This window comes from Microcaecilia unicolor, chromosome 8, assembly GCF_901765095.1.
Source record: "Microcaecilia unicolor chromosome 8, aMicUni1.1, whole genome shotgun sequence".
In the NCBI taxonomy this organism is placed as follows: domain Eukaryota; kingdom Metazoa; phylum Chordata; class Amphibia; order Gymnophiona; family Siphonopidae; genus Microcaecilia; species Microcaecilia unicolor.
In genome coordinates, this window is record NC_044038.1 from 171,708,435 (window position 1) to 171,725,363 (window position 16,929).

At 42.3% G+C, this 16,929-nt stretch overlaps 1 protein-coding gene across 2 annotated transcripts in view; it reads left to right on the top strand.

Moving 5' to 3' along the window:
* Window positions 1–16,929, top strand: part of FSTL4 (follistatin like 4) — a 416,621-nt gene that overhangs the window by 366,161 nt on the left and 33,531 nt on the right. Inside the window, exons 9-11 of one of the 2 annotated variants that reach the window (XM_030213353.1) lie at window positions 3,792–3,953; window positions 6,234–6,368; window positions 10,053–10,079. In XM_030213353.1, coding sequence (XP_030069213.1) covers window positions 3,792–3,953; window positions 6,234–6,368; window positions 10,053–10,079 — 324 coding nt within the window. The remainder of the gene's footprint in view (window positions 1–3,791; window positions 3,954–6,233; window positions 6,369–10,052; window positions 10,080–16,929) is intronic. The other variant, XM_030213354.1, reaches the window with a different exon arrangement.

Consider the following 16,929-nt stretch of genomic DNA (forward strand, 5'->3'; position numbering starts at 1 on the left):
AAGGCATAGGCTAAAAACCAACTTCGGGGCCCCTGACCCCCAGATTCTGTATAGCGCGTCTAGCATTCCCCGCAAAAGCCAAGCATATTCTATAACAACATGTGCAACTTCACTGGCTTAGCAAGCCAATCAGCATTGTTAACAGCACTTAATAGCAAGAATGAGCACTAATTGGCAATAATTAGAATTTACACGCCCAACTCCCTAAGCATATTCTTGAACGCATTGCCGTCTAAATTTTAATGCATGCAGGCAAAAAGGGCCATGGCTATGGGCAGTGAAATGGGCATTTCATGAGTGTTCCAAAATTTATATGTGGTGTTATAGAATATGGACCTCTGTAGCTAAATCTATGCGCCGGGATTTACGCTATGTTTTCATCGGTGTAAATGGATGCGCATAGTTTTAGGTGCTAGGATATCAACTAAGTGTATTCTATATACCCCACCTAAAGCTAGGTGCTGCTTATAGAATACGCTTAGGCAGAATGTTTTTTGCGCAGATTTTTTATGCACGGAATATGGAATCTGGCCCTGAATGTCTAACACCAGCTCTGCTATCTGTATTAGGAGGTCTTTTACTAAGAAACAGTAGCATTTTTAGGTCACAATAGAAATCAGCTGACACTAAACGCAGAGATGCCCATTATATTCCAATGGGTATCTCAACATTTACTGCCAGCTGATTTCTATTGTGAGCTAAAAATGCTACTGCAGCTTAGTAAAAGACCCCCTAAGTGCTGCTGAGCGGGATATTCAAATGAACTACATGGTTGCATGATATTCTGCGTTAGGCCCACAAAGACTGCAAAGTGGTTTTCAGCATCTCTGAATATCCTTACAGATCACCTCTGTGCTATCCAGATACCCCTGGATTCTATATATGGTGCCCAAATGATGTGTGCCCAATTAAATTGACTAAGAAGCCAATTAGTGCCAATAATTAGGTGCTAATTGGCATTAGCACAAATTTGGATGGAATTCGGCGCACATTTTTGCTATGCATTATTCTTTAATAATGTCCACCCAAATCCTATAGCACTCAACCCAAAGGGGGCATGGCCACAGAATGTGCATGGGGCAGGTCGAGGGTGTTCTTAAAATTTGTGTCAAGTATTATAGAATACAAGGAATCCATGCCCAATTCAGGGCCAGGAATTACATCTGGTTTCAGTAAGCGTAAGTCCATGAGGGGCATAATCAAATGGGGGCGCCCAAGTTTTCATGAGGGCGTCCTCGCAGGACGGCCCCGTGAAGGGGCAGGGAAACCCGTATTATCGAAACAAGATGGGCGTCCATCTTCTGTTTCAATAATATGGTCGTGGACGCCCAAATCTCAACATTTAGGTCGACCTTAGAGATGGTCGATTTAAATGTTGAGATGGTCAACCTTAGAGATGGCCGTCCCCGGTTTTCGGCCATAATGGAAACCGAGGACGCCCATCTCAAAAATGACCAAATCCAAGCCATTTGGTCATGGGAGGAACCAGAATTCATAGTGCACTGGTCCCCCTGACATGCCAGGACACCAACCGGGCACCCTAGGGGGCAAAGCAATGGACTTCACAAATTGCTCCCAGGTGCATAGCTCCCTTACCTTGAGTGCTGAGCCCCCCCAAAACCCACTCCTCACAACTGTACACCACTTCCATAGCCCTAAGGGGTGAAGTGGGGCACCTAGATGTGGGTACAGTGGGTTTCAGAGGGCTCACATTTACCACCACAAGTGTAACAGGTGGGGGGGGAGGATAGGCCTGGGTCCGCCTGCCTGAAGTGCACTGCACCCACTAAAACTGCTACACGGACCTGCATACTGCTGTAAGGGAGCTGGGTATGACACTTGAGGCTGGCATAGAGGTTGTCAAAACATTTTTTTAAAGTTTTTTTTTGAGAGTGGGAGGGGGTTGGTGACCACTGGGGAAGTAAGGGGAGGTCATCCCCCCTTCCCTCCGGTGGTCATCTGGTCAGTTCGGGCACCTTTTTGAGGCTTGGTCGCAAGAAAAAATGGACCAAGTAAAGTCAGCTAAGTGCTTGTCAGGGACGCTCTTCTTTTTTCCATTATCAACCGAGGATGCCCATCTCTTAATCACGCCCTAGTCCCGCCTTCGCTACGGTGCCCTCGTGAACTTTGGTTGTCCCCGCGACGGAAAGCAGTTGAGGATGCCCAAAATCGGCTTTCGATTATGCTGATTTGGGCGACCCTGAGAGAAGGACGCCCATCTCCCGATTTGTGTCGGAAGATGGGCGCCCTTCTCTTTCGAAAATAAGCCTGCTGGCATCCAAATCGGTACTCAATGCTGTACTCTAATGGGAGCTCATCTTTGAGTGCCCATTAGAGAACAGCATTGAGTGTCGATCTATTTCAGTGCCAAAATTTGGCCGCCATTTACTGAATCTAGACTGTAGTGCTAGGGTGGGGCAGAAGCAGAGCCAGAATCATCCTGGATCTTATCTGGATAACTTAGGGCAGATAAAAAGTTATTCTAAGTTATCTGGATAGTAGACTAAATATTGCCAGTAACTCTATAAGTTCCACCACAGTCTGCCTTATCTGGATATTCAGTGTCAGCCACTATCTGATAGTGGCACTGAATATGTGTATATATTTTGACCACGGCAGTCAGCGTTTTAACTGACTGCCGACCACGGCAGCTGAATATTGACCTGGGGATTTCTGATTTCTTGGTACTGGGCTTTTAGGAATTACCCCAGGGTATTTAGGCTCCTCAAGAGACACAGAAAGACATCAATGAACCTCCAGAAATGAACCCCAGAGTCTCTACTGGACTGCCACACTGCTAACCTGTAGAATAAACTATTTCCAGACTGAAAAGGCATAAACTGTCATTTTAAGGTCCTCCCATCTAGCCAGTTTAGGTGCCATTTTACAATGCCGCAGTATAGCTACAGCAGCATTGGCGCATGTCCCAAGTGCATTGGCTGCCCCCAGTGCATACCATTTCCAGTGCGACTGGAAATATTTTTAATTTTTACCACCAGGTTAGCGCCGGAGCCCTTATGGCCTCCTAAATAGGAAGTGGTAAAGGCTCCCCCAGGAAATGGCTACGCAGCAAGCTTGTACTTCCCGCACAGACATTTCCTTTAAATTTTTTTTAAACCTGCTGTGGTAAAAGGGGCCTCGGCACATGGCAAATCCACACGCCAACACCGGCTTAGGGCTCCTTTTACCACAACTTGATAAAAGGGCCCCTTAGTGCAGTCCATATTATTTCATTAAGATTATTAACAAGAGAATTAATATGAAAGCAGATGTAAAGGTTATAAATAAAGTGTTATAAAGGGATGAAAGGGAATAAAGATGAGGTGAATTACTGGATGTTGTGGAGACTGAAAAATCAATGGACTCTCTTGAAAAAGCAAAATAATTAGTAGTTCTGCTAGTCAGTACATAGAATGCTTCATTAAAGGCTTTCTGCAGGACATTAATTCTATTTTGACTATTTTTGATGGGAAGAAATGCTTCATTTGTATTCTACTCATTGGCAAAGATATGCAGTAAATTATTAAGGGCATTTTAGTGCAATGAATATATAATTACTTGACATTGTTTAAATCTGGATATACATTTCCTCACTGAATAATCTTGTATATTCCAGTTCTTGGTACAAAATTGAAACTTCCTGTACTGCCTTTTCAAAATAAGCCTACTTTTAGGATAGGAATCTGGCTTCCATTAGTGCTAGTTGTTTCATTTGCACTAAAGTCACTGCTTCACCAGATGTTGCGTGTCATAGTTAGTCTGAAATCAGCAATATTTTCTCTCTTCCACAGTGCCTCCTGTGATTAGAGTATACCCTGAGACTCAGGCACAGGAGCCAGGAGTATCTGCCAGTCTGAAATGTCACGCGGAAGGCATTCCCAACCCAAAAATCACATGGCTAAAGAATGGCATTGATATCATGCCAAAACTGCCAAAGCAACTGTTACTGTTAGGTAAGATCATGCCTTGGGTTTCTATGATCCAGTCTAAGCACGGGAAGCAGAGATCAGATGATAACCATGTCAGCTCATTTCCCTTCAAATGCATTCGAACTGCTTGGTGTCTGAGTTTGAAGCACATATATCCAAATGTATTTGAGACTCAAATGAAATTCACTGCAGTCTTTTAAAAAGAAGAACATTAAGAGTCTGCTTTTTTGCAAAGCTGTGGTTACCACGGGGTGCATTGAGGCATCCTGCTGTAATTTGGGGATGTGTGTGCACTACCCACATGCTAAAAATAATAGCCCAGCGATACTTCCCACCCCTAGTGTGCTGTCATATCCGGCGCTACAAAAATATATTTATTTTTGTAGGGCCGGAGTGTACCTGGTGATAATCATGCAGTGCCACATGCTGCCCAGTTACCACCAGGTTAGCATGGGAGCCCTTACTGCCACCTCAATGAGTGGTAAGGGCTACCCCCCCCCCCAAAAAAAAAAAATGGCCAAGCAGCAAGTGCTTTACTTGCCACATAGCCATTTCATGCAAGAAAGAGAGACTTCCCTTTTACCCACTGCGGTAAAGGGGGCCTCGGCGCACATGAAAAGCACATGCCGATGCCTGCGCTGGCAAAAGGGGGCCCTAAGCATATTCTATAATGAGTGCCTTTAGGCTCTGATTATAGAATACGTTTAGTTCATATTTCAGTGCCTAAATCTACATGCATCCATTTACACCAAAGACAGCTTGGTGTAAATCCCTGTGCATAGATTTAGGTGTACTAGGTCATATTCTATAACTAGGCATGTAAATTTTGGACTGCCCATGAAACGCCCATTTCCCCACCCATAACCATGCCCCTTTTTGCCTGCGCACGTTAGAAGTTCAGCACACTTCATACAGAATACGCTTAGCGAGTTGTGTGTTTAAATTGTAATCAGTGCCAATTAGTGCTCATTATTGATAAGTGCTGTTATCAGCGCTCATTAGCTTGTTAAATTATGTGCATTGTTATAGAATCCACGCCATTTTGGTGCCAATCTTTACGCACGCTATATAGAATCCAGGGCAGACCAGGTGTTTGTATAACAACATGCATTCCACACCCATTACTACACCCCCTTTTCAACTGTGCAAATTGGAATTTATGCGCACCATGTTACAGAATACGCTTAGCAAGTTGTGTGCATAAATCATAATTAATGCCAATTAGTGCTGATAGTTGCTTGTTAACATCCAATTGATAGTGTTGATTAACTAGTTAACCAATTAATGTATGCGCATTGATATAGAATATGCTTTGATTTCCGTGTAGAAATTAAGGTACAATATATAGAATTTGGGGTTAGCACGCGCTTATCAATTAGGATGTGCTAAATGATAGGAAACCCATTATATTCCTGTGGATGTCTTATCATTTAGCGTGTTCTAATCAGTGCTCACTAAGGGGTCCTTTTTCAAAAATGCACTAAAAAGTGGCCTCTGCTACTTTTAGCGCGTGATTTCCCCGTGTGCTCAGGCCACCTCTTAGCGCTTCTGCCAAAAAGATGAATTTCTAATTACAGTAATAATGACAAGGTGCTAAGTTCATAATTAGTGCCTGGCCATTTACCGCATTAGCCCTTACCACCTTTACTTGGCGGTAAGGGCTCATGCGCTAACCCCTTGGTAATCGTCCAGCACAAGGCAATGTGGCTGTGCTGCTGATTACTGCCAGGAACTCCCCCTGCAGTAGAAAATAGAAAATTATTTTCTACCGTGGGAAACTGTGCACGCCATCTTCGGAACTACTGCCAGGCTCCTGCGCTACACTGGTGGTAAGGCTGATTTGGTGTGCCCTACCAGTGCAGTAACCCTACCTCACCTTTATAAAAGAGCCCCTAAATTCTATTAATCCATTGAGTTCTGTATGTCTCCTATCATTTGCTGAAGCTGGTAATAGACATTTGAGAGGAGGTGTTCAAATTATTGTCCCAGGCTGATCTAGGGGGATAAATGCAATAAAATCCACTTTGGAAAATCCCAAGGTGCATTTCTAAAGCTTCAACAGAAATTCTTAAATATCTGCTCCATCCTACTAGCAAGTTTGAAATATATTCAAACTTATTTTTAATGACTTTGAAAATCTCACCCCTATCCTCCCAAATGTCTTATTATGAAAGGAAACGTGTGCATTTTCTCTAAGAGGGTGCACTTTTCTAGGAAGAAGAAGCCCTCAGGAGAGGAAAGAGGATGGATTTAGTTATGCCCCCCCCTAGTGTAGAGCATTGTTTATGAATATCTCTGTTCCAGCCAATGGGAGTGAGCTTCACATCCCCAGCGTTCGTTATGAAGACACCGGTGCTTATACCTGCATCGCCAAGAATGAAGTGGGAGTGGATGAGGACATTTCCTCCCTCTTTGTAGAAGACTCAGCTAGGAAGACTCGTAAGCACCTCTTTTTTTCTCCCTTCCATTCTATTTGTTTAGCAGTCAATGTCTAGCTTATATACCACTAGCCTAGGCGTGTATAGTTAGGTCCTGGATTTCAATTAATTACTTTCCAATACCAATGAACGAGTTGTGGTGCCAGTAAACCTCAGTAAGAATGCACTGTGCTTAGTTCTTTTAACCAGTGTCTTATTTGTTGCAATCCTCACCGGTTTCTGACCACCATTGCCATGTAGTGTTTGTCGTTTGTATCGTAATGGTACTCTTTTAATGATTTACACTGTGTGTTTACTTTTAAATGCTTATAAATGCTCTTAATGACTATATACTCGTCTTTTGAGTGCAATATTAAGTCCAGTCGGCTCGGGGGTCGCTTCCCGTTTCACTATGTAGCTTTATCAAGGAAGACCCCTAGACTATAGCCTCTGACCATCCTGCTATAGCAGGCGAAAGTCGTCAAGATGGTCAGAGGCTATAGTCCAGGGAAGTGACCCCCCGAGCCCACTAGACTTAATATTGCACTCAAAAGATGCAGTGAGGATTGCAACAAATAAGACACTGTGGTTAAAAGAACTAAGCACTGTGCATTGCTACTGAGGTTTACTGGCACCAGAACTCTGTTCATTGATATTGGAAAGTATGGAGGTTTACAAAGTATAGTGGCCTTCTTTGTTTGTAATAGCTTATATACCATGCATATTTTAAATTGCACTGCATATATGCAAACAAAATAGCACATGAAACTTACTGGAATATTTTCTGAAATGTGTTTGTGAAGCAGTAACCTTGGGATCCTAGGGAGGACATTTGAGCTACAGAGAAGAATTAATAGACTTATATTTCATTAAATATATATATATTGATCTATGAGAGAAACACACATTTCTGTTGCAGACACTGTGATTTATATACTAGTTTGCTTCCCTCTGTTCATAGTGATCTTTTATCTTTTGAAATGCATTAATATAAAACTTGCCAAATGGTCACAAGTCTAAGAAATTAGTATCCTTAGAGCACGAACAAATCGCTTTTAATTCTTTTTCACTACTTTCTTACACAAGAGGAGAAAAATGAGCTCATAAGGATTTGAGAGGTCCACTTCTGATGGAGATGGTTAAAAAATAATTATTTAACATGATAAAAGCTGCTTTCAGAACATTTTATAATGACTTAAGAAGCCGATAGGTATAAAATGGGTATCTTAGCATTTAGCTTGTGCTAAGCTTTAGTAAAAGAGTCCCTTAGTCTAGTTGATTTCAAAAGTGGGTCACAGAACTAAGGAACTGTGTCAACTAAATTGAACCATTCTGATGATTTTCCAAATTTGGGGATTTTTTTAAATGTTTGATTTTCTCAAACAGAAAATATCTTTGTCTATTCTTCTATAGTATGAGAAAGAAGGGGCACAGGAGACTTAAGGGTCTATGGGTCATTATTCAAAAGGAACCTTTAGAAGAAGGCAATAGCCATATAACTTGTAGTCAGCATTTTTACAAAGAGATTTGTAAAACCCAGACATCCACCTACGTGGTTACATTACAGGGATCTGAGAAATCTAGTCAAGCACAACCTAGTTAGGCACTTTGAACTTTTCCAAATTCAGTCTGAGTTGTTGGAATTCTCTATGAAAGACATTAAAGGAAACAATCGTTCAATGGGTCAGACATATCAAAGATTGTAGGCGCCTACACAGTTAGCGTGCGCTAATGGTTAGTGCGCACTTAAAATGTAAGCGCACCTCTAGCGCAGCTTAGTAAACATGACCCTTAGCGTTTTACTTTCACACCCAACGGGGGCTCTCTGTTTCACTTTTACTCAAGCTTCTTCAGGGGACTAAGGGCCTCTTTTACCAAGCTGCGGCAAAAGGGGGGCCTGCACTGGTGTCAGCATGTGTTTTTCACATGTGCCAAGGCCCCCTTTTACCACGGCAGGTAAAAGGGAAGTCTCACTTTCCTGCAGGAAATGGCCATGTGGCAAGTAAAGGACTTGCTGTGTGGCCATTTTAGGGGGAAACCCTTACCGCCACCCATTGAGATGGCGGTAAGGCCTCCCAAGCTAACCTGGCTGTAACTGGACAGCATATGGCACTGCCTGATTACCACTGGGTACACTCTAGTGCTACAAAAATAAATATAATTTTGTAGTGCTGGAAATGACAGTATGCTAGGGGTGGGAAGTTCTGCCAGGCTACTGCAGTAGCCCAGCGGTACTTCCTATTTAGCGAGCGGTAAGCCCACATTGGACTTACCACCAGTTAGTAAAAGGGGTCCTAAGTGCTGTATATGCTGAATTAACCTAAAAAATGATATAAAATACATCCGTGCTAATAATATATGTAAAAGAAACATGCACAAAGTGAACAAACTTACTTATTTAAAGATGCCTCCAGACTTCAAAACATTTACTAAGCCACATTAGCAGTTAACGCAGCATGTTAACTGTTAACATACTGTAATTGCCACTGTTAACGGCCAATTTGGAAACAGGACTTGGAATAAGTAGAGAATGAGTGGGGACTTCACCTTACAGTTAACGCAGAGGTAGTTACCACACATCAACTGTTAACACAGCGCCATTGGGACACACCTGAATAGTTACAACAAATTGCACTGTGTTATCTGTAGTGCAGTTCACACAGGGTAGCCAAAGTGTTTCAGCATTAAGTGAATGGGAAAATACTGGGAACAACCCAAACAGTGAACACTGAGATTTTGCAGTGAAAGTGCATTCATTTTGTCAATTAATGTATGACACTATTTAGTATATGGGGTCCTTAGTATGTCAGCATATAAACATTGGGAGAGGGGAGAGTTAACTGGTAAAATAAGCAGCTGTGAGCAAGAGGTGATTTTTTTTTTTTCATGTGAATGAGAGCACCAAAGTTCATTTTAGCCTTTTATAGTTTTTTAATAGATAATTTATTGTTGCTGCTTTGCATAACATAAGCTATATCTTGTATTTGCTTACCCTCCTTCTTTATCTATCTTTAAAAGAGTTCAGTAGAATTTTGATTGTCACAAATGTTCATGGAATAGAATCTCACATTGACCCAAACATAACGATATTTTCCCATTAATAAGTCATAAACAACCTAGGCTTCGCTGCATGAGAGCAGTGATAGAAATGTAGAGTAAGGGTAAATTAAACAAAAATATAGTTATTTTCTATAGAAATTAGAACTATGAAATCCTTCCTAATAGCCACAAAGAGACTCATGAAATATTTAGTGCACATTTCACTTCCTGGAAGTACAAAGTATGTCAAAATCTGGGTAAATGGACTAAGTAATCTATACGAAATATTAAAGTGCATGCTTCGATTCTGTAAATGTCTCCTTCAAACCCCATACGAGTATAATTGACACATGATGCAGAAGGCTAAACTTCTTTATTTTAAAAAGTTAATTTACGAACTAAGGGCCCTGTTTACTAAGCCATGCTGTAGGCGTGCTAGCATTTTTAGTGTGCGCTAACAATTAGCATGCGTTAATGCTAGAGACACCCATGGGTGTTTCTAGCATTAGAGCATGCTAATGTTTAGCGCATGCTAAAATCGCTAGCGCACCTTAGTAAACAGGACCCTAAAGTATTAATTTAATTGCTAAAACTGAACATGTTGACAATGTGTTTTTCTTGTTTTTCTTGATTATTTTTTGGCTTTCCCAATTCATTGATGCTGCAGTTGCAAATATACTGTGGCGAGAGGCAGGTACTGCAGTAATATTGTTTTGTTGTAATGCTAATGTGCTTGTCTGATTTAATAATTTCATAATGGGCCATTCTTCACTATCCCTCTATCAGCTCTGACAGTTCTAAGGCTAACAAGCTACAAATTTAAAAAAGTCTCCTAATCTAATTGTTCATCTCATGTTTTCTGTTTAGACATCCAATATCTTATACTATGTTCCTTTCCTTCTAGATAATATATTGTCATTTATTTTTTTTTTAAATCATTACATTTATAATGCATTTGATTAAACTTTATAAATAATGGCTTTTAAAATGCATTGATCTCTTCCTTCTATCCTTAAAATGCATAGATTCTGGTTTGAGGTTTTAAATAAATAATTCATATTAACAGTTTCAATCCACAAAGAACATTTTCCCATAAAACTAAACTCATACAGAATAGAATAAAGCTGAGAATAAACTCAGGACACAAACTTATATTACCTGTTAAAAAGGTTTTGTACAATATATTATCTTTCACATTTTGTCCTACTTTCCCTTCATTACCAAACCCTACATCTCACCAAGATGATTTCCCCATATGATACAGTTCTCACTGCTGCATAAGTACTGGAAGAGAATGAGGGCGTCTTTTACTAAGGCTCGCTCACGTTTTTAGCACGCGCTAAAATTGTGGGCACGCCAAACATTAGAGACACCCATAGGAATGCACTGGCGTCTCTAACGTTTAGCACACCCACAGTTTTAGCACGCGCCAAAAACGTGAGCGCGCCTTAGTAAAAGACCCTCTAGTGTCTGAAATTATAGCTTAGTACACCACATGAATGACTGCAGGGGCCCTGTGTAACAGGGGCGTAGCCAGACACCCAACTTTGGGTGGGCCCTTTGCCCAAGATGGGTGGGCAGAAGAACCCTGCCCCGTCCCACAAGTGATTCGGACTCTCCTTCTCTCACTTGCATGCCATATGGTCTCTCAAACATCCCCTCTCTCCCGCATACCTTTTAAATAGCAGAGTTTCACCGGCAGCGAGCAGCAACTAATACACACTGCTCATGCTGGCCCCACAGCCTTTCCACTGATGAACTTCCTGTTTCTGCATAGGTGGAAATACGTCAGAGGTAAGGCTGTGGGGCCAGTGCGAGCAGTATGTATCAGTCGCTGTTCACTCCAGGTGAAGATCTGCTATTTACAAGGTATGCAGGAGGGTCAATTGTTGGGAGTTTTCAGCTTGTGGGGCTTCGGGGTCCCTGTCAGTCACATCATAGGTGTGCTGCTACTGGGTGGGCCTGAGTCCAAAGTTGGTGGGCCTGGGCCCACCCGGACCCACCCTTGGCTACACCAGTGCTGTGTAACCATCTGTGTCCTACCAAGGCTTAATTACAAAGATCCATCATCCCAAACCCAACCTCAAGACTAGAGACCTGAATCTAGCGCAGTGTCACTCAAGTCATTGTAATGGCCATTGTGTTATTGTAAAATAAACAGAAAGTAAATCCTAAAGAAAATAGAATATAATACTATCTTCAAAACATAATAACTAATTTGATTGATTTAACTTTTTCTGGGACTCAAAAATTCTGTGGGCCTATTTATTCATCTGCGCTAAGATTTTGCATCTAATGAATTTTAACAACCAACATTAAGGTGCAAAACCTCTGTATTAACTGTTCAGGGTGTTCCCAACGCTTCAGGCAAGGTAGCTGTGACATGAATGCAGAGCAATGATTGCTACCATGCATTAATGACATGGCCAATAACACAGAATGCAGTTAGCATTTCACATACGGTAATTGACCTCTGCATTAGCTGCAAGGCACATTCCCTGCGTAGTCCCCACCCATCCTGCAACCTGATAGAAATTAGGGTGTTATCTGTTTAATGCAGCAATTAATGCAGGTGTCTAAGTTCAGTCCTCGTGGGTTACACGCAGACCAGGTTTTCAGGATATTTCTAATGAATATGCATGAGAGAGATCTGCATACAGTGGGCATTCAAATCTTTCTCAAGTGTGTTCATTTGGAGGGGCACACAGAGTTACAGAATACGGCATATACGAACCTAATTAGGCACAAGGATTTGCAGCGGGTTTAGCTGGGGTAGATCCTCTCACCTAAAACTTAGACACAGATCCCGGCTCTAAACTCTAATCTATAAACAAGCCCAACTATTAGCACTCATTTTTTTCGGTGCCATATATAGAATTCTTGTTCTAACCCTAGTGAAGATGTGTAATTTAGGGCCCCTTTTACAAAGCGGTGGTAAACCCAATACGGGCCTACCACTTGCTAAACAGGAAGTACCACCAGGCTACCGCAGCAACCAGGCAGTACTTCCCACTCCCAGTGTGCCAGGGTGTACCCAGCGGTAATCAGGTAGTGCCATGTGCTGCCAGGTTACCGCCAGGTTAGCGCAGGAGCCCTTACTGCCACATCAATGGGTGGCGGTAAAGGCTCCTTCCCGAAATGGCCACACGGCAAGTGCTTAACTTGCCCCATGGCCATTTCCTGCAGAAAAGTACTAGTAAGTTAGGGCCTTTTTTACCAGCTGCACCTCGGCGCATGCACCAATGCCAGCGCAGGCCCCCTTCTGCCACAGCTTGGTAAAAGGGGTCCTAACTTACTAGTACATTAGGCTCTGAGCCAGCTACTCTCTACCATTTGGAACCTAATGGAAAGCAAGCCATTTGTTTAAATTTGGCTTTCCTAGTCAACAAATTTATGGTCATCATTAACTATTGAACAGAAAAATGCAAATTGTAAAAAAGTCATAATCATAACTTTACTGTTGGAACTGACCCCATTAAAATGACCAAATTCACATCATTTGTAATGCATAAACATAAAATGGAGAGAAAAAAAAATTCTATTATAGGAAACAAGTAGAATTTAAGAATGCTCATCAATGTATAAATCTCCAGAGCCCTAGATGGTGAGGCATGAGTTTGCAAACTGATGCAGGGCCCTTTTTGTCATTAGCGTGTGCCATCTGCTGCCATAGCCCATTTTATTCCTATGAGCTCAGCAGCAAATTTCACGTGCAGACACCCATTAGAACATGCTAAGAGTTAGTAAAAGGGATTCTTACCCCCAAATTCTATAAAAGTTGCTAAAAAAATTGTGTGCACGAATTTGAGCGCAATTTAATTGAATAACGAGCCAATTAGCACCAATAAATGAGATTTAACAAGCTATTATTGGTACTAATTGGATTTAATTAAAAATTACGCGTGCAAAATTTACACATGGGTCTAAAAAGGAGCCGTGGCCACGGGAGGGTCGGGGGTGGATCAGGGGCGTTCCTTGAATTTACGTATGTTATTATAGAATAAAGGGGATTTGCTGCACGGGATTTACACCAAGGTTTTATTGGTATAAATGGTCACCTTAAATGTAGTCATGGTTCCTGGCGCTAAGCGCTGTTCCATAAACATCACCTAACTGTAAGCACCGTTTGTAGAATAGAACTAAGAGCTGGGTTTTCTGGTTCTGATTTATAGAATTTTGTCCATATATATATCTAGAATGCATGATCTCTACCTGTGGCATCAGACGGGGGATCATAAGTCCTTCATATGCGCAATGCCTTAACTGGGGTGTTTCCAAAGTATGTTTTAGATTAGAAGCTAAAGTTTAACACATAAGAATGTTAAAGGAGCCACAAAATGATAAACATCTGAAAACGTAATTAATTCCCAGTCTCCATGCTCTAGAAAGACATCTTCCGTTACTTAGGGTGCATAAAGCCTACATCTGCCGAGTTTGTCCAGCTCAGAGTTTTCAGGTACAGAAAACACAGTGCACAGCACAGGAGAAGCAGTATGTCTGCAAAAGGACCACAGAGAAGTGAGCTCAGTTCCTAAATCTAGATGTTAAATGTAGACATATACATCAGCACATGGATCAGTTACATGGCTGTTGTTGAATTTGTAAACTTTCCAGGTCTCTCAATCATATCTGCAAAAAAGTGTTTCACATGGGCGAGTCATAAAAATTTGGCTGATAAGTTTATCGATTGTATACCATGCAATGAAAATAACATTGCTAGAATTTTCTTGTGTCGCAAAACAGATTAAGCTAAGGTTTTTGAGGAGGGGGAACAGAATATGCACAAATGTCCTCAAACCGAGTTTCCAGGACACAATCACCTGTGTTGTACTTAGATGAAGAGTCATAGAGTTCATAGTGTCATAGAGTCCAAACGTTTTGGATATTTCTGTCAAACGGAAATGGAAATATGTGCCTTTGGAACAAATCCACCAACTTGTTTGTATATAAATATCTCCGAAATGCCCCAGTTTTGATGAGCACCATTGTAATGCTATAAATATCATTTCTGTGAATTATAGTTTTCAAATTTAAAAAATGTATGTGTTTTGGTGGAAGCGCTTCTGTTTATATGAATGGATTTTGAAGATTTGAAATTTGAATATAAAGTCATTTCAGGTGAAAGGATCCACTAATACAGAGGCCCATTTTCTAAGTCACGTAGGTGGCTATCAGGCTTATTTTCGAAAGTGATCGCCGGCCATTTTCCGACATAAATCGGGAAATGGCCGGCGATCTCTCAAAAGCGGCGAAATCGGTATAATCAAATGGTGCTTTTTTGACACTTTCGCCGCTTTCCCGTCGCCGAGCCGGCGAAAGTTCAAGGGGGCATGTCGGTGGCGTAGCGAAGGCAGGACATGGGCGGGCATGGGCGTGGCTACCAGATGGCCGGCTTTCGCGGATAATGGAAAAAAAAGCGGCGTTAATCAGTATTTAACCAGGTTTACTTGTTCCTTTTATTTTCACGACCAAGCCTCAAAAAGGTGCCCCAATTCACCAGATGACCACCAGAAGGAATAGGGGATGACCTCCCCCTACTCCCCCCGTGGTCATCAACCCCCTCCCACACACAAAAAAATAAAAATAAAAACCTTTTTTGCCAGCCTGTATGCCAGCCTCAAATGTCATACCCAGCTCCCTGACAGCAGTATGTAGGTCCCTGGAACAGTTATTGGTGGTTCCTCCCCCTCTCTCATCCTTGGTGACTTTAATATTCCTGCTAATGATCCTTCCAACTCTTATATTTCCAAGTTACTCGCTTTAATGTCCTCCTTTAATCTCCAACTATACTCCACCTCCCCCACTCATCAAAATGGTCACTGTCTTGATCTCATCTTCTCCTCCAACTGTTCACCCTCTAGTTTCCTTGCCTCTGATCTTCCCTCCTCTGATCACCATCTTATAACTTTCACACTTAAATCTCCTTCCTCCCAGTCCCGTCCTATCTTATCTCATTTATCTTGGAATCTTCACGATATTGACCCTTCATCTCTATCCTCCCATGTTTCAAACCTCCTCTCTACTGTGGCACCATCCACATCTGTTAACGAGGCTGTTTCTTCTTACAACAATACTCTATCCTCTGCCTTAGACACTCTTGCACCTTTGATGACCCGCCCTGTAAGGCGTACAAAACCCCAACCTTGGCTGACTTCTAATATCCGCTACCTACGTTCCTGTACCCGCTCCGCCGAACGCCTCTGGCGGAAATCTCGGGCCCTTGCTGATTTCCTACACTTTAAGTTCATGCTGACCTCCTTCCAATCTGCTCTTTTACATGCCAAACAGGATTATTATATCCAACTGACCAACTCTCTTGGCTCTAATCCTCGACTTCTCTTCACCACATTGAGGTGCCCCCTCCCCCAACTCCTCCTTCATTATCTCCTCAGACCCTTGCTGAATTCTTTCACAACAAGGTTGAAAAGATAAACCTTGCTTTCTCTACCTCACCACCTCTCCCTCCACTAGTCCGTTCCCCTCTCTCTCCTTCCCCTCATTCCCTTTCCTCCTTTCCTGAAGTTACTATTGAGGAAACTACACTTCTCCTTTCTTCCTCAAAATGTACCACCTGTTCCTCTGATCCCATTCCCACCCACCTTCTTAATGCCATCTCTCCTGCTCTTATTCCTTTTATCTATCACATTCTCAACCTCTCACTTTCCACTGCGACTGTCCCTGCTGCCTTTAAACATGCTGTGGTCACACCTCTCCTTAAAAAGCCTTCACTCGATCCTACTTGTCCCTCTAATTACCGACCCATCTCCCTCCTTCCTTTTCTCTCCAAATTACTTGAGCGTGCTGTTCACCGCCGCCGCCTTGATTTTCTCTCCTCACATGCTATTCTTGACCCACTACAATCTGGTTTTCGCCCTCTCCACTCAACCGAAACTGCGCTTACTAAAGTCTCCAATGACCTATTACTGGCTAAATCCAGAGGTCAATATTCCATTCTCATTCTTCTTGATCTTTCCGCTGCTTTTGACACTGTCGATCACAGCATACTTCTCGATACCCTGTCCTCACTTGGATTCCAGGGCTCTGTCCTTTCCTGGTTCTCTTCCTACCTCTCCCTCCGCACCTTTAGTGTTCACTCTGGTGGATCCTCTTCTACTTCTATCCCTCTGCCTGTCGGCGTACCTCAGGGTTCTGTTCTTGGTCCCCTCCTCTTTTCTATCTACACTTCTTCCCTTGGTTCATTAATCTCATCCCATGGCTTTTCCTACCATCTCTATGCTGATGACTCCCAAATCTACCTTTCTACCCCTGATATCTCACCTTGCATCCAAACCAAAGATTCAGCGTGCTTGTCTGACATTGCTGTCTGGATGTCTCAACGCCACCTGAAATTAAATATGACCAAAACCGAGCTTCTCATTTTCCCCCCCAAACCCACCTCCCCGCTCCCCCCATTTTCTATTTCTGTTGATGGCTCTCTCATTCTCCCTGTCTCCTCAGCTCGAAACCTTGGGGTCATCTTTGACTCTTCTCTCTCCTTCTCTGCTCATATCCAGCAGATTGCCAAGACCTGTCGTTTCTTTCTT